At 47.1% G+C, this 26,379-nt stretch overlaps 2 protein-coding genes across 3 annotated transcripts; both read right to left on the reverse strand.

The window, feature by feature from the left end:
- Positions 1–476: 476 nt before the first annotated feature.
- Positions 477–9,838, reverse strand: LOC105750069 (zinc finger protein OZF-like). 2 transcript variants are annotated; one of them, XM_031964094.1, is made up of 3 exons: positions 9,538–9,838; positions 4,726–5,002; positions 477–2,942 (listed from the first exon to the last, which is right to left on the reverse strand). In XM_031964094.1, exons 2-3 carry the CDS (start codon positions 4,868–4,870, stop codon positions 1,492–1,494), a joined length of 1,596 nt encoding a protein of 531 aa, XP_031819954.1. In that variant the 5' UTR covers positions 4,871–5,002; positions 9,538–9,838; the 3' UTR covers positions 477–1,491. The 2 variants fall into 2 exon arrangements, with proteins under 2 accessions (XP_031819954.1, XP_023356675.1); XM_023500907.2 differs by having other exon boundaries at positions 9,522–9,838.
- A 5,430-nt stretch (positions 9,839–15,268) lies between these two features.
- LOC100935223 (zinc finger protein OZF-like) lies at positions 15,269–25,904 on the reverse strand. Its single transcript, XM_031964095.1, has 3 exons — positions 25,333–25,904; positions 24,932–25,027; positions 15,269–18,482 (listed from the first exon to the last, which is right to left on the reverse strand). Exons 1-3 carry the CDS (start codon positions 25,466–25,468, stop codon positions 17,149–17,151), a joined length of 1,566 nt encoding a protein of 521 aa, XP_031819955.1. The 5' UTR covers positions 25,469–25,904; the 3' UTR covers positions 15,269–17,148.
- Positions 25,905–26,379: the final 475 nt, after the last annotated feature.

Here is a 26,379-nt window from a genome sequence, read left to right on the forward strand (position 1 = left end):
ATTTGAATCATGGAATTATGGGGCACTACAAGGGTATATTTTCATCCTCTACAAAACATATATTCACCATTTCATTACTATGTAACAGAGAAGTTTTGTTTGCAAGAAGTTAAATTTAAATCCAATCTTTGGCAGCAGACTAACTGAAAGTAGCAGGTCCTATAATTTGGAGAGCTGTCAATAAGTGATCCTTGGGAAAACTGAGTTTCTATATTATATCATCAGAGATTGTTAGCTCCAGATTTAAGATTGTCCTAAAACTAAATTCTAATTTAGTCTCATTTTAAGTGAAATGTGTTCTCCTACTAAGATAACTGAGAAGGGGGCAGGTAGGCGGTGCAGTGGATAGAGCACCAGGACCTCTAGGTCCTGGGTTCAAATCTGTTCTCAGGCACTTAACACTTCCTAGCTGTGTGACCCTGGGCAAGTCACTTAATCCCAATTGCCTCAGCAAAAAAAAAAACAAAAAACCCAAAAAACAAAAAAACAAAGATAACTGAGAAGTTTGATCTCCTTTAGCTTATTTGTCAAAAGAGAAAACTAGAAAAAGGTGTACCTTCTTCCTCAAGTTATTTATAGAGTTTGACAAGGACATAAAGACATTTGCCTCATTGGCCTTAAGTAGGCAGTAGGGGCAATTTGAAATGTACATCACCAGGTAAGTATAAAAATTCAAATTTGGGGGACCCAAAACACCAATTTGAGATGGACCCCAAACAACACCTATGTAGGATTTAAGTATTCTTTGAAGACATCAAACTTCCTCAGAACATCATCAAGTCAGCTTGACCTACTATAAGCTTTGGGTTAGACAATTTTCTAACAACCTAAAGGTAGATTTCAACAATATAGTAATTTTTTTCCCAAATATTTTCTACAATTGACTTTAAGTATGATGTATCACAGGCAAAATATATCATGTGTTTACTTTATGATTGCTTTCGTTTGCTAACAGAATATAGTCTTTAATTTTAATATTTAACATTTCACCTTCCCCCATCTTGCCCCAATCACTCTCCACCCTGCTTCCCCTCCAACTTCTGGAGTTCCCTCACATCAGGATATCCCAGTGGGCAATGCTGCCACAGCATCCTTTTCACCCACTCTGCTTCTCTGAAGTCATTTGACCTGCGGAGCCCAGTGTCTGCCACAGTTACATCCAACCGAGTCTCAGGGAGAACTCTGTAGTCCCATCTACCTCGAGTTGGGATTTCCCATTCCACTTGCCTGCAATCATTTACGTGAAATGATGAAGAATAATGAAAGCAGAGTGAGGGTGCACATTATATGAAAAGAGAAAACAGAAAAACATGCCCAGAAGAGTAACAGTACCAACACGGAAGGAAAGGGAATTCTCCTCCTTCTGCACATCATTATACGTTTTTACTCAAGAAATTACAAAAAAGATTTTTTAAATCTTATTCTTTATTATATTTCAATAATTATGTGTCCATATTTACTTGTAAAAGATTTCCCCTAGTATGAATTCTCTTATATTAGAAAGTTTTTCTCTCTAGCCAAATGTGCACCCACATTCGCTTCATTCAGTCTGCTATGGGTTTTTTGATGTTTTGTCAGAGTGCCCCTCTCACTGAAAGTTTTCCCACATTTATTACATATAAAAGTTTTGACCGCAGTATGAGTTCGCTGGTGATTACTAAGAGTGCCCCATTGCCTGAAAGCTTTCCCACATTCATTACATCCAAAGGGTTTTATTCCAGTATGGATTCTCTGATGACTGATGAGGTGTCCCTTCTGACTGAAGGCTTTCCCACATTCATCACATCCAAAGGGTTTCACTCCTGTATGAGTTCTCTGATGGCTATTGAGGTGACCCTTCCGAAGGAAGGCTTTCCCACATTCATTACACTCAAAGGGTTTCACTCCAGTATGAGTTCTCTGGTGGCTAAGAAGGGTTCCCCTCTCACTGAAGGCTTTGCCACACTCATTACATGCAAAAGGTTTCACTCCAGTGTGAGTTCTCTGATGGCTGAGAAGGGTTCTCTTAGCAGTGAAGGCTTTCCCACATTCACGACATTTAAAGGGTTTCAGGCCAGAATGAGTCCTCTGATGGCTAATAAGGTAACCCTTCTGATTGAAGGTTTTTCCGCATTCGTTACATTCAAATGGTTTCACTCCAGTGTGAATTCTCTGATGGCTTATAAGGTTTCCCTTCTGACTATAGGCTTTGCCACATTCGTTACATTCAAAGGGTTTCACTCCACTGTGAGTTCTCTGATGGCTAAGAAGGTATTCCTTCCGAATGAAGGCTTTCCCACATTTATCACATTCAAAGGGTTTCATTCCAGTATGAGTTCTCTCGTGGATAATCAGATAAGCCTTCCCACTGAAGGCCTTCCCACATTCACTGCATTCAAAGGGTTTCACTCCAGAAGATTTCTGATGTCCAATAAGCGTTCCCTCATTACGAAAGCCTTTTTCACATTCATTAAATTCAAATAATTTTACTCCAGTGTGAGTTCTCTGGTGTTTACCAAGTGTTTCCCTGTTCCTGAAGGTTTTCCAACAGATATCACATTCAGAGGGGCTTTCTCCAGAATGAATTTTCTCACACCCATTAAGATTTAATCTCTTGCCAAAGACTTTCTTTCCAAGTGTTTTATGGAATCGTTCTTCCACGTTGCCTCTCCATTGTGGAAAAAGGAACGGGTCCAGGTTAAGACGTCTAATAAATGTGCCACGTTCAGGTACACTCCCCATATTAAAAGGTCTTTGGGAAGTGACTGTCACTTGCTGGCACTGTCTCTCTTGGTAGCCCTCCTCCTGCCTCTCTAACCTAACTTCCCATTCCTCGGAGTCTCCCACTTTGGGATACCAGTTACTGTCCACTGCTGATCTGTCTTGGGCCAAGGTTTCTGGATGAATGCCCTCAGGCAGAACTGAATCCTCAGTTTCACACCTAACGTGCCAACTCGGGTAATCTGAAACAAACAGAACTGTGTCAGACAAGCAGGTCAGGCTTGAGGGATAAATAAAATAATTATTGTATGGAATAATACAATATTTGTATTTTGGAAAAATAAATAATTACAAGGAAGAGTAAGACACACCTCATAAGAGATCTTTAATATCATGTATTATTTGGTTATGTATATGGCAACATGCATTTTATGTCATGTTTGTTATGGCCAGGAGAAATAACAGAACTGCCACGAATTCCAAACACAAACAAATTTAAAATAAACATAAATGTATCAGCAGAATAAAGAGAAATGGCTTTATAGTAGGTTCAGCATGAAGGTTCTCATGAGGTTCTCCAACAAGGGTAAAGATACTTTACATACATCCAGTAAAATGAAAACTCTGAAGAGATAAGTGAGATGGAAGGCAAGAAAGCAAATAGGACCGGCTAGCCAAACCACCCTGGTTCCAGGACGAGGAAGAACCCCGAAAGAGATGCCCTGAGAAATGCTTTCTCAGTGAAGACCAGATTATGTGCAGGCAGACATGATAGGCAAAGAAAAAGGAGCAGCAGAGAAAATTAGGGAACAGGGAAATGCTTTGGAATAAATGTTGATACCCAAACGTTCGAGCAGATGGAGCTGCTTTCCTCCACCTGACAGACTCTCGATGCAGAAGGGACCCCATGTCTGAACATGGACAACATGGGAACTTGTGGTGGACTGCAAGTCTTTGTAACAAGGGTCGTTTCCCTTCTCTTTTTTGCATTCAGGTTGAAGTGTGAAGACAGGAAGAAAAAATCCTCATTAATTTAAAAAATGAAATTGCAAAACCCAAAGAAAAAATAATAGAAATAGAAATAATAAGTTAATGAAATTAGATAGCGCCCCCTAAAAAACAAAGAAAATGAAGGCTTCGGACATATAGTAAGATAACAGAAGTGCTGCAGATGGAAGAAAGGAGATTTGAAAGCCCTTCAACACGACTTATGGAGCCAGAAGGGGCTTCAACATGGGCCAGAGGCTGTTTTGCCCAAGACAAAGATGGGCTCTAAAAGGAAGGAGGCTGGCTGCCACAGCCCGAGGTCTTCCCTAAACATATGGAAACTTCCACAACTCCGAGGTCAACATCTCAAAGAGCCGCCCTCCCCTGCCCCCCATGACCAGCTGACCCAAGGTTTCCAGTGACTTCCCCGGCCCGGCTACCACTCACTCACTGAGCGGGGGCCTCGGGGGACCCCAGCCATGGGCACCCATGGTGCTGCCCTCTCCCCCACAGGGAGATCACCTCAGGCTTGACCATGGGAAGCCCTGGTCATGGGGAGAGAGCAGAGAAGGGCTGGGACCCCAAGTCCCTGCAGTCCCAGCTGGCCTCCGCCTCCTCCTCCGTCAGGGCAAGAAAGGAGGGGGGAGCAGCCCCCGAGCATCCATCTTTGGAAAAGAACCTCTGAAAGGCAGTGTGGGAGGCTCTTCAAGGTTTAAGACCATGTTACACATCTGATTTGGGCCCACACAGCTTGTTGGTGGCCCAAAGCCTGCAAGGGAGTGAGATCTTTGTCCCCCAACATTACAAAGAATCTCTGACTGAAGATAAGTGGGCTCGGGGCCAGCCCAGGGAAGGCATGAGGTTCCCTCATACAAAGGAAAGACCTGGAACCTGCAGAAGAGCAGCAAAATCCTTAGCGTTCAGGCTCTACTGGGTTCTAGACTTTTCCTTCCCTCCCTGCAAAACATGCTTGTGAACCTTCCTGCAAATTAATGAACACTCAGGATCTCAGGAGGCAGGCCTGGGGGCCGCGCTTACCCAGGGACACCAGGTTCTCGAAGGTCTCCAGCATCACGGCCCTGTACAGGGCCCTCTGGGCCGGGCTCAGGAGTCTCCATTCTTCTAGTGAGAAGTCCACGGCCACGTCCCTGAAAGTCACCGGAGGCTGAAACATCACCCGCATCCCTGCTCGGCCTGGTTGCGGCTCTCACATTACCCAAGAGACCCAGGGCGTGGGTGAGGGGGAAAGCTAGAGAGAGCGCGTCTCAGAGCGTCCTTGGTGCTGACCCTTCCTGGACCCTCATCGGAAAACAATCTGGAAGAAGCAACAGGAGAAAAAAGAACCAGAAGTCAGCCGTGAAGGGACATCCCATAGCCCTGTCTTTCCCAGGAAGGCCTCCCCTCTTCCCAAGTTCCTCCATGCTTCTCCTCTTTGTCTGATTATCGTGTTATGAGCTTCGGATTCCCTCCCACAATCAGATGTGTTCCTGAGAGTTTCTTAATTTAAAAAAGAAACTTTTTACTAACAAATACACTAATAACGGGACAGAACACTGATTCTTACAGAAACAGCACAGACAGATAAGCACCACAAGTCCTAAGGCTACAATGATTAAAATAATGAGCTTCTCTGACTCCTGATTCTTCTAGCTGGGGGATCCCGGGCATCAGCTTGTCAGAGTCGTGAACGGGAAAATCAGGGTCCCAGGCAGAGCTTACGGTCTCTCCGCGGGTGCCATCCCCACACTGCTTTCCCAGGCAGCGCTGACACTGTTTAAACAAGGGAGGCCCAGGGCCCAGGGCTGGCCGACTGAAACAAGTATCCTCCCTGGAGGGCTGGCCGGGCCCCAGGGCAGACGACCTGCCTGGATCACATAAACAAATCTGTATGAGGACGGGCCTGGGTCCCCACAGACAGGCTGTCATAAATCAGAGCTGGCCCCGTGCTGAGTCGGGTGATCCTGCCGGCAGCCTATATGGGGGACATAACTAATCATTCATTTAAGATGTGGCATGGTCCCTTGTCACTTTAGGGGCTCACGTGACATACAGATTTACCTTACAAAAACCAGCAATTACAAAAACGTAATATGAAAAGAACTACTGCAAATAATAAAGGGTCTGAGCAGATGGAAACCAAAAATCATTCCAGTGACGATTAGTATCAGAAGTAACCACATGAGTCTCAACTACTTTTCTAGCCACTATGTGTGTCTGGATACAATACTGGGCTTGCCGATTCTACTTTTTAATGCTGGTGAGGAATTGAATCTCTGGATTAATGGATGTAAAGAGACATATGCATTAGGGTAAAGGAAGAGGTTCCAGCACCCAAGGTAAGTCAAGAGCATCCACTACCTCGAGGGGACAGTAACAATCATCACCCTGCCAATGGAGAAAAGGAATTATAAGCCAAACATCCTGCCAAAGGGGCAGTTTGCCCTTGGGAATCCAAGTCACTTTGGTTATTAGTGACAAGACCTATATGTTGAGTAGAAACTCCATATAACACAGAGAAATCTGATGTTGGACACAGAGCTACACCACACCGATCCAAGGAATGGTTTAGCAGAGCTCCAGCTGTCGCGTGGCCATTGCACAAACAGTTCCTTCATCAATAAGGTACAATCTTCTAATAAATGAACATTATTAGTGGAATCAATATATTTCCCATTAATACGAAGCAAAGCAAAAAAAGGAACGGTGTGGAGGGACACATTGTAGGGACAGAAGTCACCTTACGGTGAGTAACTATTCCTGTACATCCTTTCTTAGTACATTTTACATTAGTAGCTGCGTTCATCACCCAGTGCTCTTCAAGAATATATGTAGAGAACACCGTCACCCACAGTAGGGGTTCCTGTGCTTAATGACTTTTGTATATTTTCCTTTTGTAAAAGGCTATAAATATTTGGTGGAGAGCATGTGGTGCAAATAAAAAGAACAGATATATTAGCATCAATCTGCAAAGTAGCCAGAAGTATCAAATAACTTTACAAATTGATTTTGGTAATCTACAGTTTGTTGGTGAGGTAGGACTGTCATGGGTTTTGCCTGGCATTTGTGCAGTCTGCTGGAGGAGGCCTCAAGATTTACTGAATTTGGGGCAGTTAGGTGGTATAGTGGATAGAGCATCAGCCCTGACGTCAGGAAGACCTGAGTTCAAATCTGACCTCAGACACTTAACACTTCCTGGCTAGACCCTGGGCAAGTCACTTAACCCCAATTACCTCAGCAAAAAAATAAAAAGATTTACTGAATTTACTCTGCCCAAGCCAGTTCCTGCCCCACCAAGGAGAGTACTGTACCATGTTTTCTTTCTTCTATTACATGGTTGGAGTGGAGGGAAACATCAAAATGCAATAGATGTTTTTGCACATTTTGTCTTACATTTTTACAATTGTGGAGAATTTTACAGTAGGAGACATCATTGGAGGTGCCTTTTGCTTCTGAATAACATGGAAATGATTCCTCCATCATGATCTATTCTGAATCTCAGTGGTATTGGTACAAAAAAAAAAAAGGATACAGCATTATCAGGTCATAAAATAGTAAATTTATTATTTTTTTATCATTAACCTTCCCCACCCAAGGATTCCTCCCTTGTCTTACTCCCTCACCTTTTGCTTCCCCATCCTCCCACCCCTCCCCTCTTATTTCTTTGTAGATGTTGCAAGGTGCTATACCCTTCAATGCACATATGTAGCGTTGCCTATTAAGCCCATTCTCCATGTGAGTAGGTTTTTAGAACTAAAATCCCTCGTGTTCTATCACTCCAGGACACTTTTTCTTGGATTATTTCCTGCATTATTCATTTGGGAGATGATCATAACATCGAAGTTCAATCCCTGTGTGAAATGCTTACCCACAGGTGTTCTCGGGTTGTATCAGGAGGACCCTGTTCTGTCCCAAATCTCCTTGATTTTTCACCAGCCTATGTTTGGCCTGAGTTGTAAATAGTTCTTTTTGTGGGAAATTTGGACAGCTTGAAATTTACCAGCTTACTCCGCCCTTTCCCCAGAATCCTCCCTCCATCTAGTAAAATCCAATCCAGTTGCTGCACAGTTCTCCAAACACTTATTCTTCACAGATATAATTTTGGCCAGGTATTAACCGACGGCACCATGAGGGTATAATTATAGATACAGCAAGTAAGATTCTCTGGTGCGGTGATCATAACAGTGAAGTTCCGTCCCTGTATGAAAGAAACTCCGTCCATAGGTCTTTGAAGACCGGGTCCAGTGAATAACACCAGGGAAAGTGAAACCGACTTAAAAAGGGGAAATCCGGGAGTTTATCACTGCTCAGAACAAGAACCGGGAAAAAGAGGAAACTTACGGCATAAAAGTAATACACAATTAACATCATGGTGATCACCAAGACGACATTAGAAACAAGACAACCTACATCTTGGCCACGTGGAGGAAGCCCTAACACCTGGATTCCAACAGCTGGGAGAGCCCGAGTCGCAGCGAGCCAGTCTCCGGCCGGAAAAGGCGTTAGGCCCGTGGTACCCATCTTCCCGGAGTCCCTTCCACCAAGAGTCTTTATAGGCTGAGAACAAACATTCCCATTTGATGCCTGAGACGGAACAGCCCCCTCGGGCACAGGGATGACCCATGCCAATAAGTCCATTAGGAGAATATTTATTTTCTCCTGGAGGACACCTGCCTTTACTCCAGGCACCGGCCAGGTTCCAGAGCAAGCCCAGGCCTCATTAGCCAAGACTCCAGGGCCAGTCCTCCCACTGCCCGGGAGATTTAGGGGATGGCCAGGGGCAAACTTCAAAGTCCTCAGAAAATACATTTAGGCAAAGGCCTGAAGAGACTCCCTGGGATTCGGCTCTGGGATTCCCTGAACCGCCCGAGGGCTCTGGAAGGCCCTGGGGACTCCGGGAAGCGGCTCAGTTTCAGGCTTTCTGATCCTAGCAACGCTACATTACCAGGCCTGTACCCAAAAAGACTAGAGAAAGAGAAAGGGCTGTAATATTCCAAGGAAGAACACCCCCAGCACCGAACTACTTTACTTCCCTGGGCTCTCCCAGACCGTGCCCTCCACCCACGGGGCCCTTCAGGGCCCGGGCCCCCTCCCCTTCTTCCCCTCCTCCTTCTCCAGGCCCCCACCAGCTCCCACAGACGGAATGGCGTCTCTCTGCAGGGGATTCTGACGGCCCCGCCCTGCCCCAGGGCCTCCAGGGAACCACTTCCACCGGCCTTTCGGAGTCGCTGAATCCGGGGAACCACCCGGAGGGGGGCCCGGCCCAAGATCCCCCAAGGGAACAAGGAGAGGTGGGGGGAAGAGCAGGACCCCAAAATCTAGAGGGGAGGCACAGAGGGGGCGCACACAGGCAATTACCTGAAGAGTGGGGAGGGGGTAGCAGTCTGAGGCAGATGGTCCCAGAGTCCGCACCCCCCCCCCATGATGACATCACCTCTGGGCCTTGCACCTCCTGGGGCTACTCGCCCTTCCCCCATGGAGCTTCCGCATTAGGCGGTAAGCAATCGGAGGGCAAGTATTCCCAACACCTAGCACACAGTGGGCGCTTTCCCCTTCCGCGCCCCTCCCCCACCTGAGCCTCCTTCAGGAACCTTCCCTGCCCTCAACAGGCGACCCCCTCAGCCCCACCTCGGGAACCGTTTCCACCCCGCCCTCCCCCGCAGAAGGGGCCGCAACTCAAGCCTCAAGACTCCCCCGCCCATGCAGCCCCAGCCTGGGCTTGGCGCACGTGCACGCTCAGTCTGCAGGGAGCGTACAGCTCTAATGTATGTAGTATATGCAAATATATAATACATACCCACGTGCACGCACCCATACTTATACATACACACACATACATGCGCACGCACGGACCCCAAAGTCCTCTCGCAGAGGCGGGGGGAGGGGCGTCTCTGTCGCGCATGCGCCGACTCATCCCCGCCAACGGTCACCCTTTAGCCTCTGTCCGAAGCCTTCATTTCCCTCCGCCCGCGGCGGGGGGAAACGCTCCCACGCGGAACTCGCCATGCCCAGATTCCCCAGCCAGAGCAGGAGCATTAAGGAATGGGGGGAGCGTGGGGGACCCCGCGGAGTCTCCACCAATCAGTCACCCCAGCTTGCTCTGCCCGCACTGCGTCCCAGGCCCGCTCCGCCCGCTGTCACAAGCCTCCAATCACGGCCCGGCTGTCTTCACCGCCCCGCCCCAGGCCTCCAATCACGGCCGCCCGCACTGACAGACACCCAATCAAGGGCTCAGCTCCTGCAGATGCTCCCAGAGCATCGGGTCCTCGCCCAGCCAGCTCCTCCAGTCCGCTTCTGCCGCCACTGGCAGCTGAAAGCTCCGCCCACTGCCCCGCCCCCAGAGGATCAGGCCCAATCCCTGTCCTTTCCTCCCCGCTTCCCTTCCGCCTCGCTTCTTGCCCCGCCCACAGAGGGTCAGGCCCAATCCTAGTCCTCCCTGTCTGCCCCGCCCACAGAGGGTCAGGCCCAATCCTAGTCCTCTCTGGCCTGCCGCCCCTGGCCCGCCTCCAGCTCGCCTCCTTTTGTCTCCGCCCCTTGCCTCACCCCCCCCAGAGTCAGGCCCCCCGCCTCCTCTCCGCTCTCGGTCCCTCCGTGGCCCCCGGCTGCACGTGCTCCGAGCTCCGAGGAGCGGTGGCGGAGGCTGGCGGGCGGGCGGGCTCCCCTCGGCAGCCCCAGAGGAGCTTGGGCAGGCTGGGTGCGGCCCGAGGGGCTCGGACAGGACGTAGGGAGAGGCAGGCACTGAGACCTCCGTCTCCGCGCTCTCCCCGACGGGCCTGGACGAGAGCCGTGGCCCGCCGGAAAACCCAGAGAGGAGGAGCCGAGGTCGGGGCGAGGACGCCCCAGGCCACGGCCCGGTTCTGGGGGCGGGACTTCCCTGGGGCTGAGGCACGTGTCTCAGGCCTGAGAGCAGCACCTGGAGACCCTGGTCCCAGCCCCCATCAGCCCTTGGGACATCCTAGAGGAGCACAGAAGCAGCACCGGCGGTCGGAGCAGCGGAGGAGCTGTCCCGCTGAACGACGGTAGCCCGTCCGTGGGCGAGAAGAGACGCCGGGGTTCCTGCCCGTGGAACACACGTCAGTGGCTTTGCCTTTAGAGCGGCCCAGAAGGAAGGCGAGCCAGTAGTGGTTAATGTTCTTCCAGGGTAAGAACCCAGGAGGTTCCAGCAGCGGCTCGTGGATCCCGGCAAGAGCAGTCAGGGGGCGGCAGCCTTGGTTCCCGTTAACAGGGCAACAGTGAGATCTGATTAAGATAAAGGAGCGGAGAGGGGTAGAGTCCCGGACAAAGGCTTGAGTGATCCCTGAAGGCCAGATCTTTGTGCGTTGGCTGAGAGGCAAAGAGGAGTGAAACTTTCTCCCATCAGAAATGGCTCAAAGAGGGAATGACATTCACATTCATTTGGGTATAGAAATGTAGCTTACCCTACAAGAAAGGAGGAGAGGAAGGGGATAAGAGAAAGGGTAAAGGTGCTGATGGATGGGAGGGCAGATTGGGGGAGGGAATAGTCAGAAAGAAAACACTTGAGGAAGGGCAGGGTAAAAGAAGAAAGAGAATGAAATCATTGAAGCAGTTTTCCACGGTAAAAGCCTCATTTCCGAAATAGAGAACTGAGTCAAATTCATAAAAATGAGGGCCATTCCCCAACTGATAAATGATTAAAAGGTTGGAATAATTTTCAAATGAAGTAATCAAAACTATCTTAACCATATGAAAAAAATGTTCTAACTCAGTATTAGAGAGAAATGCAAATTAAAATAATCCTGAGGTATTATCTCCTTCCTTTTAGATTGGCTAATTATTGGCCAATTAGCAAAAATTTTGGCTACTAATGGAACAGAAAATTACAAATGGCGGCGGCAAGAATATAGGGGGAAATGTGACATTTAACACTTTGTTGATGGAGTTGTGAATTGATTCAACCATTCTGTAGAGTAATTTGGAAATATGTCTTAAGGACTAAAAATCCATGTTTATCCTTTAACCCAGAAATATCATTTCTGGGTCTATGTCCAAAAAAAATTAAAAAAAAAAAAAAGAAAGAAAAGGACCTATATGTACAAAAGTATTTATAGCACCTCTTTTCTGGGGGCAAAGAACTGAAGATTGAGGATTGAATGACCACTAATTAGGGAATGATGTACAAATTATGGTATGTGATTAAGAAGGAATACTATTGTGCTAAAAATGGTGAGCATGATGCTTTCAGAAAAAACCTAGAAAGACTTCCATGAATGGATGCAAAGTACCACGCACAAAGTAACAACACTTGTTGTAAAATGGTCAACGTGAATGACTTAGCTATTAACAGCAATAGAATGATCCAGGACAATTCTGAAGGACTTATGAAAAATGCAATTCATACCCAGAAAAAGAACTGATGGTTAACATGACTTTCAGGAAAATGTTTTGTATGATTACACGTGAACAATCTATAATCATATATTCTGTATATTTGGCCCCAGAGCTGTAAGCTGTAGATTCTAAATTCTCTTGCTTAGTTAATTCTCTCAGCAAGTTAACTAGAAGTCCTCCACTCTTATTTTTTCTTGTTCTGGTGACCAAGCCCATTGTGGCAGAGACCACAACTGCATGGAAAGTCCCCCCAAATATTTTTGTATCTCCAAAAGAGCAAGTGACCATTTTATGACCACATAGGTCACTGACTGGGTTTGCTTGTATTATTTCCTCCTGCTCAATTCAAGGAGAAGCCTGTTCATCTTGTGTGGAAATAATTCCTTATTTCACCCAACTTAAAAAAAAAAAAAACCCGCTGACATATCATTTGCTTACTTTAGTTTATGTGTCACATGTCAATAGTGGAATTATTTTGGACTTGGTAAGCTGTTCTTGAATGACTAGACTGACATCTAACCCTGTAAAAATCAGGCTCCAGAAGAGATCTCAGATTGCGAGGAAGATCTAAGGTCCACTTCGTTAGAGAGGACACTCCTACCCTGGGGAATCTTTGGTTTTCCTGGTAAATCTTTATTCAGAGCATTTCTCTGGCTCCTAAGCTGAGAGGTCCCTCTGGCAGCACCAAAACTCTACAGTGCCAAGTCTACACTGTAACAACTAAACATGTTCTGTTACAGGCAGCCCATCTTAAGGACACCAGTTCTCCTTATACATTTGGAAATTAAGTATATCTACACATCCCAAGTCTTTTGTCACAATCAAAGCTAGGCTCTTGTAAATAAATACATTTATGTAACCATTGAACCTAGGGGTAGAAAGCCTCTAGCTACCAAAAGCATTGTTATATATATTTTTACATAGAAGATTAGATTCTCAATAGGTTCTGACCCTCTTAAAGGAATTAAATTATTTTTTAGAAAATAACAAGATCAATAAAGAAGGGAAAGGGACCTATATGTGCACGAATGTTTGTGGCAGCCCTCTTTGTAGTGGTCAGAAACTGGAAACTGAGTAGTTGCCCATCAATTGGAGAATGGCTGAATAAATTGTGGTATATGAATATTATTGTTCGGTAAGAAATCCTGTTTGGCAACAGGATTTCAGAGATGCCTGGAGAAACTTACACGAACTGATGCTGAGTGAAACGAGCAGGGCCAGGAGATCATTATATACTTCAACAATAATACTATATGATGACCAATTCTGATGGACGTGGCCATCCTCAGCAATGAGATGAACCAAATCAGTTCCAATGGAGCAGGAATGAACTGAACCAGCTATACCCAGCGAAAGAACTCTGGGAGATGACTAAGAACCATTGCATTGAATTCCCACTCCCTCTATTTTTGTCTGCCTGCATTCTGGATTTCCTTCACAGGCTAACTGTACAATATTTCAGAGTCCGATTCTTTTTGTACAACAAAATAACGGTTTGGGCATGTATACTTATTGTGTATTTAATTTATACTTTAATATATTTAACATCTACTGGTCACCCTGTCATCTGGGGAGGGGGGTGGGGGGTAGGAGGTGAAAAATTGGAACAAGAGGTTTGGCAATTGTCAATGCTGTAAAGTTTTTTGGAACAAAAGGTGTGGCAACTGTCAATGATGTAAAATTGCCCATGCATATAACTTATAAATAAAAAAAAGCTATTTAATAAAATAAATAAATAAAAGAAAGAAAGAAAGAAAATAAGATCAGACAATCCCATATGTCAAGTCGACACTAGGTATACCCCATTTGATGTTCTTTAGTGCTCTATTGTTAATAAGGTCAGAGCTATAAGGTTTGAACTGGTTTTCACCTTATGAACTAGTTACTGGAGAATCAAAATGTAAGAAGGCATACTAACACATATTGAGATCTGTTCTGTAAAAGACTTTAGCACGAACATCTGAAGAGTCTGTATAAGTAACTTGGAACCAGAGGAGCTAATCTACTGAAGACCTATCCCAGAGCACCCAAGAAAAGATGTTTCCTGGGACCAGAAAGCTACCAGGACCCCCGAGATCCAGGTTATACATATACATATACATATATGTATATACACCCACATGCATATATACATACAGAATCCAATACTATAGACTATATTTATACTTAATATGTTGGTTATAGATTTAGAATTACCAGAATTGTTTATCACACATATTATCATATATAATGATTTTATATCACAGTATTTATGTTTTCATATATATTAACATGTGTATGTCTTTTCTAATAGCCATTCCTCAATAAATGGTCAAAGGATATGAAGAAATAATTCTCAAAAGAAAAGCTGCAAAATATTCACAACCACATGAAAGTATGTTTTAAATCACTATTAGAGAGACCCCGAAGTTTCACCTCACAACCTGCAAACTGGCAAAAAGGATTTTTAAAATTGCAGTACTTTGGAGAGTATGGAGGATAACAGACACATTAATGCATGCTGGTAGAGCTATGAATTGGCACAACCATTTTGGAAAGCAGTTTGGAATGATGCAAATAAAGGGACTAAAATACAGTCTTTGAATTGGAAACTCCATTATTGAGCTTATGTTTCAAGAAAACCATTGCTAAAAATGAAGTTTCCACATAAACCAAAATGTGAGCACCACCTTCTGTGAGAGCAAATGGAAGCAAAGCAGTCAACCAACAAGTGGGAAGTGGCTAAACAAACTGTGAACCAGAAATGGAAAGGAGTATTAGTGTGCTCTAAGAAACGATGTGCATGATGAATAGAAAAGAAATAGAAAAACTTTATGAATCAATGAAGAATAAAGTCAGCAGAGGCAAAGAAATAATACATACTACTACAACAACGTAAATGAACAACTCCACACAAGAAAATCATGGAACACAGCAATAAAAATATAAAGACCGAGCAGGATTTGAAATATGAAAGGACACTTGTTCCTCTGCTAAGTTGGAAGATCCATGGTGTTCCACATTGCACATATTTTGACCTTTTCACTATATCGATTGGTTGTGTTCATTTTTTTTTCTTTTGACTTAAAAAAAAATATTACTTGCTGTACTGGATGATTCTCTAGGAAGAGGGAAGAAAAGGAAATCAGGGCAAACTACAATGATATAAAAAAACAAAAATAAAACTTTTTATGGATCATTTCTAGATATTAAATGCTTAAAAAAATGTAGATATATTAAGTAAAAGCCAACTATAGACAGTATAAAAGCATTAAGTGAATTTATTGGTTTAATCTGTATCTAGTTGGACAAAAATCACTTTTTAATAACATCTTTTATTCTCAATTTCCTGTGATACCTACTTTTTCATTTTTAATACCGACAATTTGTTTTTTCTCTTTTAACAGTAGAGTGCTGGCCTTAAAGTAAACAATGTAGAGTACAATTTTTACCTGCAATCTGTTACTAGTTGAATGATTCAGGGCATGTCAATTAACCTTTCCCAGTCAGTTTCCTGATCAGTAAAATGGGGTTAGTAATACATCCTGTCTCAGAGGGAGCAGTTGCTTACACAGCATGAATCCACCATTTGAAGAACTTTGCACATTCAGTTTCTCCCTAGAGTAGGAATCATCTCCAAAAGAGAATCTCATGGTTGACTTCTCGAGTCTTGGATGATGGAGTTATGATTAAGACAAGCAGAAAGTTATCAGTTGCTGTTTTTAGCAGGGAGAGCTCCCAGAAAATGGCAGCTCCTATCACTATTATGGGCCTCTGGGCCAAATGCTACACACTGATCCTTGGGAATCTTCCTTCCCAATGGACATTGCTGCCCACTTAGCTCCGACAGTCAGGGAGTCACCAACCAGAATCCTTTGGATGAAATGGAAACTAGCCCGGCCTTGCCTCTGCAATGACACTGTGCCCTTCGGACCAGCAGGCACTGCCATCTCCTCGCCTCCTAAGTGCTGTACTTAGGCATGCAATCACTCCTTTTATGGAATGGCAAAGACATTGAGAGCTCTTGGATTGCAAAGCATTTCCCTTTCACTTTGTGTCCACTGACTACACGGTAAGTAAATTTCTTTTTTATTCACTGATTCAATCTCTCTTTGTCAGGATGGAGACTGTTCCCCCACATCATTCCTCTCTTTCCTCTTTCTGGCCAGGCGGGCTCTGAGGACAAAAGTGTTCATATGTTTCACCTTTCCTATGACCTACCCCTCTACCCTGCTTCCCCCTACCCCCCAGCTTCTAGTTCCCAGGTGGATAATGCTCCCACAGCCTCCTTTTTACCCACATCTGAGGCTAAGAAGCTGCCATGGGTCTCATCCAGTCAAGTCTTAAGGATAACTCTGTGGTCAGATTTGGCTGCGATTTTTCTATTCCTCCAGCCTGTTGAAACCAGAGTAGGAATACACATTCTATGAAAATAAAAAAGACATCATCACACAAAAACATGCCCAGATTTCAAAAGGTGACAGAAAGAGAACCACTTTTCTTGTGCAAGTTAATGTTACACCATTTTTACTCAAGAAACTACAAATAATAGGAGATTATATTTCAACTCATTTGTTACATTTAAATAATTATATAATTCATATTTACTTGAAAAAGGTTTTTCCCAATATGAATTTTCTCATATTAGGTTTTCTCTCTAGCCAAATGTATTCCTACATTAATTCACTTTAGTATGAGAGTTTTGAAGCTAAATAAATGTTCCTCTGTCAATGAAGGTTTTCCCACATTTACTACATTCAAAAGTTTTGACTCCAATGTGAGTTTTCTGATCATAATCAAAAGTTCCTCACTGCTTAAAAACACTCCCCAATTCATTATATTTAAAGAGTTGCACTCCAGTGTGGATTCTCCGGTGGGCAAAAGAATGCTTCCCCCCACGGCACACTCAAAGGTCTTCATTCTAGTTTGAGATCTCTCCTGGAGGAGTTATACCTTCTTTCCATTCCAACGAGGGATCGCCTAGGCTTGTCAACATAATTGTACTCAAGGTGGGGATCCTGTAGTTGGCCACAAGGCAGGCATTGTGACGAAGGCTTTTTCCCACGTTCGTTACTTCCAAATGATTTCACGCCAACGTGGACTCTCTGATGACTCCCGCAGCATTCCTTCCAAACTTCACACTCCAAAAGATTTCGTTCCCGTGTGAGTCCTCTCGTGGTTAATAAGGTAGGTCTTCTCACTGAAGGCTTTCCCACACTCTTTACATTCAAAGGGCTTCACTCCAGTGTGAATTCTCTGATGCCGATTAAGATGCGCCTTGCGGAAGAAGGCTTTCCCACATTCGCTACATTCAAAAGGTTTCACGCCAGTGTGAGTTCCTTGATGACTATGAAGTTGGCCCTTCTGACGGAAGGCTTTCCCACACTCGTTACACTTAAAGGGTTTCACTCCAGTGTGAGTCGTCTGATGGCGGTAAAGGTTGCCCCTCCGAAAGAAGGCTTTCCCACATATTTTACAATCAAAAGGTTTCAGACCCGGGTGGATTCTCTGATGACTGATGAGCGTTCTCCTCGTGGTTAAGGCTTTCCCACATTCATTACACTCCAAGATTTTCGCTCCAGTGTGAGTTCTTTGATGCCTATTAAGGTTTCCCTTCTGAAAGAAGGCTTTTCCACATTCACTGCATTCAAAGGGTTTGACTCCAGTGTGAATTCTCTGGTGGCTATTGAGATTTCCCTTCTGAAAGAAGGCTTTACCGCATTCTTTACACTGAAATGGCTTGACTCCAGTGTGGATTCTCTGATGGCTGATCAGGTATTCCTTTCGCATAAATCCTATCCCACATATATCACATTCAAAGGGCTTCACTCCAGTGTGGATTCTCTGATGGTAAGTAAGGGTTTTCCTTGAAGACAGTGATTTCCCACATTCACTACATTCAAATGGTTTCACTCCAGGAGGAGGTTTCTGTTGCCCGAGAAGCATTCCCACATCACTGAAGCCTTTTTCACATTTATTAAGTTCAAACAATTTCACTCCAGGGTGGGTTCTCTGATGTTTACTAAGCGCTTCCCTATCCCAGAAGGTTTTCCAACATACATCACACTCAAAAGAGTTTTCTCCAGGATGAATTTTCTCATGTCCATTAAGATTTAATCTCTTGCCAAAGGCTTTCTTTCCAAGTGTTTTATGGAATCTTTCTTCCACGTCACCTTTCCATTGTGGAAAAAAGATCGGCTCCATGTTGAAATGTCTAACAAACCTACCACATTCAGGTACGTTCATCATATCAAACGTACTATCAAGAGTCATTGTCACTTGCTGGCACTGTCTCTCCTGGTGGCCCTCCTCCTGCCTCTCTAACCTAAGTTCCCATTCTTCAGAGTCTCCCATCCTGGGAGACCAGTTCCTATCCACTGGCAATTTTTCTTGGGCCAACGTTCTCGGGCAAATGCCCTCAGTCAGAACCGAATCCTTGGTTTCACATCCACCGTCCCAACGCCGGTAATCTGAAACAAATAAAACTGTGTCAGACAAGCAGGCCAGGCTTGAAGGATACAGGCTAACTATGTAGTTCAAAGGAAGAACAAGATGCATGTCAAAAGAGATCTTCAGTGTCGAGCACAATCCTCTTTCTTTGGCTACATACATAGAAATGCCCATTTATTTCATGTTCATTAAATTCAGACTAAAAATGCGTAAACTTTTAATGTCAACACAAATGTATCAGTAGCCTGGGAGAAAAACTGCTTTATGGAAAGTTCTTCATTAAGTCTCTCCCATGAAAGGCAAAGGTACTTACTATGGATTCAGCAAAAGGAAAACTTTTAAGAAGTGAGATTAACGGCAAATGAGCAAATAGGAACTACTGGACCTTGACAACTAGAGTACAATGTTCTATTCCAGAGCAATGAAGCATTCAGTGACAGATGCTATTGGGAGGTATGTTCACAGGGTAGATCCAAGATAGCAGAGTGATAAGAAACCCTGTGGTCTGCTTCCTTCCACACAAAGTAAGAAGATGTGCCAGACGAAATCCTGGGGGAGAACCCCCCAAAAGTCACACCAGGCCCATAGACACTGAGCTAGGAGAAGGGCCAAAACAATGAAGTGCATCAAGAGAACCACACCGAGGACTCTAGCTCCCAGGGAGAGGATGTGCACTAGGACGAGAGGAAGTCTCCGATCATACCAGAAGTCCCCCAGACCCACACTGGGGCACTGGGATGGGGAGAGCTGCTGAATCGCAGCTTTGTCTCCCATCTCCCCATTAGAGACACAAATCAAGAGTAGAGTGAGAAGGGGACCTGCACAGGAGCATGGCCCTGTCAGGAAGGAAGGGCTGGGAAATTCAGAAGGTATGAAGCAGCAATAGCATTGGGGTGGCTTAGACCTGAAGATCAAGGAAGTTCTCACTCCCAGCATCTAGCCCAGGGAGGTATCTCAGACTCCAGAGCCAACAATTCTGCAGTTTTGAACCCACAGAGCTCAGTGACAAGCTAATGGAGAAGAGTCATGCAGCAGTCACTTCTTACATAGATTGAACCCAGTTCATAGACTTGTTGAGCTCAGATGAGGTGGGCAATAGTCAGATTCTCCCCTAGAGAGAATACCGTGAAAGCCTACTGGTCTTTAGCTTGAGATGTTCTTGGGATACTTGAGTAACACAATGCCCAAGGCCTTTCCTCCCAAAACATGGCAGAGTTCAGACCTAACAGCAAATCCTACATCAGAAAGTAGGCTGGAAGAATGAGCAAACCAAAAAAAAAAAAAAAGTCCCTCAGAAAGAGCTGCTATGGTAGCAGAGACACTCAAGACACAAACCCAGAAGACAATGACTTCCAAAATACCTACAAGCAGAGCCTCCCAGAAAAACACATTTTGGGCCCAAAGAACAAACTTCCTGGGAGAGATGACACAAGAGTTTAAAAAAAAAAATCCAAAAATGTTTTTAAAAATAGAGTGAAAGTCAACTCGAAGGCTACCACAGAAGATGAAAAACTTTAGAGCAAAAATGGTGATGGAGACAAACAAAAGACCCAGTGAAATAATCAACTGGCTGGTGAGAACCAGACTGCTGGGAAGCAAGTGTCTGAGCATCCGCAGGAAGACCTGGAGCGGGTCTGCAAGCCCCTTCTACACAGTGCCCAAGTGCAGAGGGCTGCCAAGGGCACCCCGGGTGGCTTCCGGGGCTGGAGAAGCACTTCTGCAAAGAGGTCGACTAAACACCAAGAAGAGCCAATACGAAGGACTCAGATTTGTAGCCAAGGCAGCAGTGGTTTTAAAAGCAACAATTCAGCTACTGTGTAAACCTGGGCATTCTGAATCCTTGGGAGAGAAGCAAACGACATTGCACTTTATTGGCGCTACTGTAATCAACGAGGGAAGAGCAATTCTTGTCCTGGAGAATGACATCTATCTAAAATTGGCACCAAAAAAAAAAAAAAAATGGAATGAAAGTGCCTAAGGAAAAAATTGGAAAAGGGGTAAAAGCCCTGGAAAAAGAGCTGGAAAGAAAATTAACAGTCTAGCATAAGAGAAACAAAATCTTGTCCTAGCAATGCGCACCCTGATCATCAGAATGGCCAAAGAGAAACCAGTGCTCCATGAAATAAAAAGGAAATTTAAAAACAAATTCAAAAGATCAGGGGAAAAAATTAAGAAATTGTGAGGTATTTTAGAGCAAAAAAAAAAAAAAAATCACCCAAAAACAAAATTGAGGAGAAAAAAATTAAGAATCGTTGGACTTTTTAAGACATTATTCAGTTATGTCCAATTCTTCATGACCTCATTTGAGGGTTTCCTAAGAGATACTAGGAACAGTTTGCTTCTCCAGCTGACTTTACAGATCAGGAAACTGAGGCAAACAGGCAAAGTGACTTGTCCAGAGTCACACAATTAGTAAACAATTAAGAGTTCCAGTAACTGTACCATCTAGCAGCCCCTATCATTGGACTACCTAAATGCAATGTCCAAAAAAAGCTAGACACAATATTAAGAAATTTTAAAAGAAAACTGCCCAGATCTCAAAGACAAGTGGAATAGAAGAACCTACTAGTTACCTCCTGAATGAACTCCAAAACAAAAACGAGATCATTGTGCCTGAAATTCAGTTTCCAGTTTTAAGAAAAATACCACAAGTGTGACTTAGCATGACTTAGCAGCCATCACTGTAAAAGAGAGGAGAACCTGGAAAGAAAATCTAAAAGATAAAAGAATATGGCTTATGGCCAAGGAATAAAACCTGGCAAAACTGACTTTACCAATAGAGGGGGAAAGGGACTTATATCTAGGGAGAGGCACCCCGGCCTTTCTGACAAAAGGACTTGAGCTGTCTAGAAACACAGGAGTGAAGAGAAGCAGAGAAACAAAAATAACCATTTACTAAGTTCCATCTTCGGGGCAAAGTGCTGTGGTAGGTGCTAAGTATGAAGGGGCAAAGGACAGCCCTTTCCCTCAAGGAGTTTGGGCTCTAATAAGAGTCCCATACAAATAAATAGGAGCAAACAAGCTGTATACAGAGACACTGGGAATAATGAACAGAGGGAAGCACTAGGATGGGGGGTTGGTGAAGGCTGTGGGAGCAGGGATTCCCGCCAGCAAAGCCAGACACTGAGGGGGAACCCACTCTGGAGTGGGGAGCAAACAGAGACTATAAGGGATATATGGCCTCGAGCTGGAGTGTGGGGAAAGCCAGACAGAACCAGAAAGGGAGGAAAGGGCAGCCTGGGAGGGGTCTGAAGATCAAACAGGAAAGCACCGGAATGTGCTGAACAGTGGGCTCAGAGCTATGGCATCACTCTGGTGGCTAAAGGGAACATGGCCTGGCTGGGGAGAGACCAAGAGAGCAGGCAGCTCCGCTTCCACCGGCCCTGTAAAGGGCAGCATGATTGATTTAAACAAGGTGTTAACTCAGTGGAATTGATAAGACAATGGTTATCTAGTTTAGCATGTGAGCTCTCTAGGTCAGTACATGTACTTAGTACTTAGTATAGTTCCACAAGTCGACACCTATGATGATGTACTTGTAATAGAGGATATAAGAGGCAACAAAAACTGGGGGGCACTCCATCTTTGAGCAGGCTCCTGGTGGTTCTCCTTCATTTTACCACTGAGACCAAGGCCCATCTGAAAGCCTCCAGAAAGCTAGCCGGGCCCCCGACAAGGAGACAGACTGTGAAGGGGACAATAAAGAGTTTGGACTTTATCCCTGGTTATTCTTCTGGTGATTACTCTGCTGAAACAAAGGCTGGTCCCAAGACCTCCAGAAAACCAACCAGAGCATTACACAGCCCAGCCGCTGTGGTGATGAGGTCGCTGTCTGAGGGGACACCCACAGGCCCTGGACCCATGGAAGGTCCAGGCCAAGGCAACTGCTAGGCTGAGAGAGGGAAGGAGAACGACTCCTGCTGTAGTCAGAGAGCTTGAGACGACTCTGGGATTTCCAATACAGGCCTGGAGGCCTTCGGAGGTCCTGGGGGAGGGCAGGGCCATCTGAGAATCCCCAACAGAGAGATGGCCATTGGGTCCGTGGGAGCCGATGGGATGGCCAGGAAAAGGGGGAGGGGAAGAGGGGCTTGCAGACCTGGAACGAAATGTCTATCAAGGAGGAGAATGGCCAAGAGTGGCCAAGGCTGCAGAGGCCGGAAGGACGAGTCCTGAGAAAAGGACTTGAGAAAGAAGTCACCATAAGGGAAAAGGACCCCCATGGGCAAAACAGAGTGGCTGCCCATTGGCTGAGGAATGGCTGAATATGTAACAGTATCTGAATGTTATGGAATATTATTGTTCTGTAAGAAATGACCAGCAGGATGATCTCAGAGTCCCGGAGAGGCTGACAGGAACTGATGCTGAGGGAAGTGAGCAGAAGAGATCATTGTACACGGCAACAACAAGACTATTCGATGATAAGTTCTGATGGGACGGGGCCCTCTTCAACAATGAAGTGATTGAGGCCAGTTCCATGGTCTTGTGATGGAGAGAGCCATCTGCACCCAGAGAGGGGACTGTGGGGACTGAGAGGGGACCACAGCATTCTCACTCTGTCGTTTGCTTTTTCTTTTGCATTTTTTATCTGGTTTTTCTTGTGCAGCAAGATAATTACGGAAAAATGGAACGAGGAATTGCACACGTTTATCCTATACTGGATCGAGGTGAATACTAAACTATGCTAGGTTTTGAAAATAAAAAGCTTTTTTAAAAAGCGCTCCTCTGGGGATTTTGGAGAGAGTGACTCAGGTGGAATGAGGAGGTCAGGAGCTGGATTCCAGGTGTGTAAGAGAATGAGAGGAGAGGTGCTCGGGGGCCCAGAGTGGGCGGATGGAAGGATCCAGTGAGACCCTGCAGGCGGGGAGACGCGGGCAGGTTTGTAGACAGAGAGGAGGAGAGACTGAAGAGTCGGGGAGTCTGCTGGAGGAGGCTGGCCTCGGTCGGTGGGAGGCTGCCTCTGCGTGCACATGGGGGACCAGGGACAAAGGGCAGCCGGGATCGGCCGCGTGGGCCTGTGTCTCACATGGCCTCCGCCAGTTCTGTAAGACAGGAGTCAAAGAGAAAGGACTGACCAAAGAGAAGAAGCTCCCCTCCCCTCACGGGACAAACCGTCATCATCAGGGCTCAGAGAGAGAGCCCAAGGGGGCCTGAGTGCAGCTTTGGGGTGTCTTAGTGGTGCTCAGAGAGAAAGGGGGAAACAGGGGGGGGGGAAGGAAAACAAACAGGGGATTGGTGCACACGGGGGGGCACAATAGGACCTTACTCATCCCCACTAAAGAGTAGGGGACGTGCCCAGAAACACCCACATGGCCCCCACAACATACAGCCCCACACAGATAGAACACACACAACACCCCCACAACATGCACACATACATAACATACAGCACACACACCCCACACACGACCACATCAGATGCATTTTGCCCAAAAGAACAGAACAGAGACGCATTTGCCCAGAAAGATGGACAGAGGCACCTCCTGTTGAGGAAACGAAGCCGTGGGACTCAAGAGTGTCTGAATCGGGGCACAGGGGACAAGGCAATGGAACCGGATCGAGGCAGCCCTTGGCCGGGCTCAGCAGCGTAAGGGCCTGCTGGGGATGGGAAATATGGGGGGGGGGGCCTATGTCTCCCTCCCCCCAAGTTCCAAAGGACACACAATGGAGGAAGGCCGAGGGCCAGCTCAGACACCCAGGAGATCCCAGGGACAAGGGCCCCTTGAGTGTGGGGACACTCTCGGGGCTCAAGCCAGGGAAGCAGAGGGCTCCCTGCAGGGGAGAGACCTGGGGGCGGCGAACCCCCAAAACAGAGGGGCACGGCTTATGCAGAAGGGACAGGAGGGAGAAGTGGAGGCAGGGGGGCAGCAGGAGAATTTGGAAAGGTCTATTCATGAGGAAACATGAAAGGGAAAAGCTTATGGGGGGGAACCTGGTGGAAGGTCCAAGGGGGGAGAAGGCCCCCATTCTGCCTCAGGAGTCCAGTGCAGACCACCTGGAGAGAGAAGGAGCCTGGGAAATGGAGCAGGAGGCAGGAGAGCGCAGGGATGGGGGCACCGGGTCTGCCCAAAGTGGGCAGCTCGTGAGCTCCTGTCTGGGTTCTCTCCTCCACAGCGGGGCAACCAAAGGGAAATGCTGCTCTCCAGCTGATTCTCCAAAACTAGGGGAGAACGATGGGACCCTCCTCCTGGGTGAGGGACCCCCTAAGGGGTCAGAAAAAGGCTTCCCCCCCCCCAAGTGGGGAGGACACGCCCAGCAATGAGGTTCTGAAAGCACCAAGGGAAAAAGTCTGAGAAAGCGGCTCTGGTCACCTTCATTTCTCAGTCCTGTCTGACTCTTCTTGGCCCCATGTGGGTTTTCATTTACAGAAGAGTAAACTGAGGCAAGCCAGCTTGAGAGAGAGCTGCCTGGGTCACCCAGGCAGCGAATGAAGCCAGAAGAGGCACAAGGCCGGGCACTGCGGCTCACTCACCTGGGCAGGGGCCTCGGGGGACTCCAGCCGCGGGTGTCCACGGTGCTGCCCCTCTCTCCAACAGGCAGATCACCTCAGGCTTGGCCATGGGAAGCCCTGGGCATGGGGAGAGAGCAGAGAAAGGGCTGAGACCCCAAGCCCCGGCAGTCCCGGCCAGCCTCCTCCTCAGGCTGTGGGGAAGGGCACAGGACAAAGGGCCGCCCGCCCCTGTGGGGTTCGGCCACGGGGAGTAAGGCTACGGGCTCCTGCCAGGACGGGGCACCTGGGCACTCCGGATGACTCTGGTCTAGGCACAGGAAGCCGAGCCCCAGGGTCAGCCCGGGGAGTTGGGGGGTTTCCAACCACACAAAGCAAAGGCCGCCACCCCTGGGCCCTGAGTGAGCCGCGGGGGCCGCGCTTACCTACGGACACCAGGTTCTCGTAGGTCTCCAGCATCACGTCCCGGTACAGGGCCCTCTGGGCCGGGCTCAGCCGCCGCCACTCCTCCCATGAGAAGTCCACGGCCACATCCCTAAAGGTCACCGGGAGCTGCAACATGGAGCACAGCCCTGACTGAGCAAGGGCTTCCTGTAAGGGGTGGGGGGCCCAGGGAGGGGACTTGGGGGGGGGCAACTCGTGCTCATGCTTCACTACTGAGGCAGTGGGAGAGGGGGGGGGAAGGAAATGGGAGGTGGGAACCCGAGAAGGCCGGGGAAGTAAAGGGAGAGAAAGACACGGGGTCTGGGAGGGAGAGCTTGGCTACATGTCTGTCATGTGTGGGAGAGCTCAACAGAAGTAGCCAGATGGGCACCGAGGGCTGGGCACCAAGGGCTGGGCACCAAGGACCGGGCACTGAGGGATGGGCACCGAGGGCCGGGCTGGAAAGAGCTTTGGGGCCAAATACAAGGCGGAGGTCACAGGCCACGGAAGAGGCCCAGGATGGTCAGCAAGTGGGGAGAGGGGGCCTCCGTGGCCTGGGAAGTGGGGCAGTGACACCGTCCCAGGAGGAGCAGGGCCCACCCGCCCCCCCTCCCCCCCTTCCCCCCTCCACCAGGGGAACAAGAGTGCCCACGGGACCTCCGAGCAGGCGTCTCAGGCCCAGTGGGAACGACCCCACAGGGAGCCGGCTCTCTTCGGAGCCTTGGAAACAGCAAAGGCACCAAGCCCTGGGGCACCTGGGGGACCATGGGAGGAGGCTGGCCCAGCAGGCATAAGCCAGCAAGTTCACCCTGCACGGAGCCCTCGAGGCAGGCACGGGACCCCAGCCCGCAGCTGCTCGGCAGCCCCCCCGAGGGCTGGGGAGGCCAAAGACCGCGGCTGCCTCCACTTCCCCTTTCTCACCTCCCCAGAGTCCGGGTACAGCGAGTCACCCCTTCCCCAGGGGCCCTGATGGCCCAGCTCACCCCTTCTCCGCTCCCGGAGCCTCCCCTTGGGGGTCCTCTGGGGCCCTGTCTCCCCTCCCGCCTCTT

This window comes from Sarcophilus harrisii, chromosome 3 (genome assembly GCF_902635505.1).
Source record: "Sarcophilus harrisii chromosome 3, mSarHar1.11, whole genome shotgun sequence".
In the NCBI taxonomy this organism is placed as follows: domain Eukaryota; kingdom Metazoa; phylum Chordata; class Mammalia; order Dasyuromorphia; family Dasyuridae; genus Sarcophilus; species Sarcophilus harrisii.

What these genes read in the sequence shown, in the direction of transcription:
- LOC105750069 (XM_031964094.1), bottom strand. Translation starts at nt 4,870, where the DNA reads ATGCGGGTGATGTTTCAGCCTCCGGTGACTTTCAGGGACGTGGCCGTG. An exon ending in CGAGAACCTGGTGTCCCTGG is followed by an intron (nt 2,943 to 4,725) that starts GTAAGCGCGGCC and finishes TGTTTGTTTCAG; the next exon opens with ATTACCCGAGTTGGCACGTT.
- LOC100935223 (XM_031964095.1), bottom strand. Translation starts at nt 25,468, where the DNA reads ATGTTGCAGCTCCCGGTGACCTTTAGGGATGTGGCCGTGGACTTCTCA. An exon ending in CGAGAACCTGGTGTCCGTAG is followed by an intron (nt 25,028 to 25,332) that starts GTAAGCGCGGCC and finishes CCCCATGCCCAG; the next exon opens with GGCTTCCCATGGCCAAGCCT. An exon ending in CCCCCGAGGCCCCTGCCCAG is followed by an intron (nt 18,483 to 24,931) that starts GTGAGTGAGCCG and finishes TATTTGTTTCAG; the next exon opens with ATTACCGGCGTTGGGACGGT.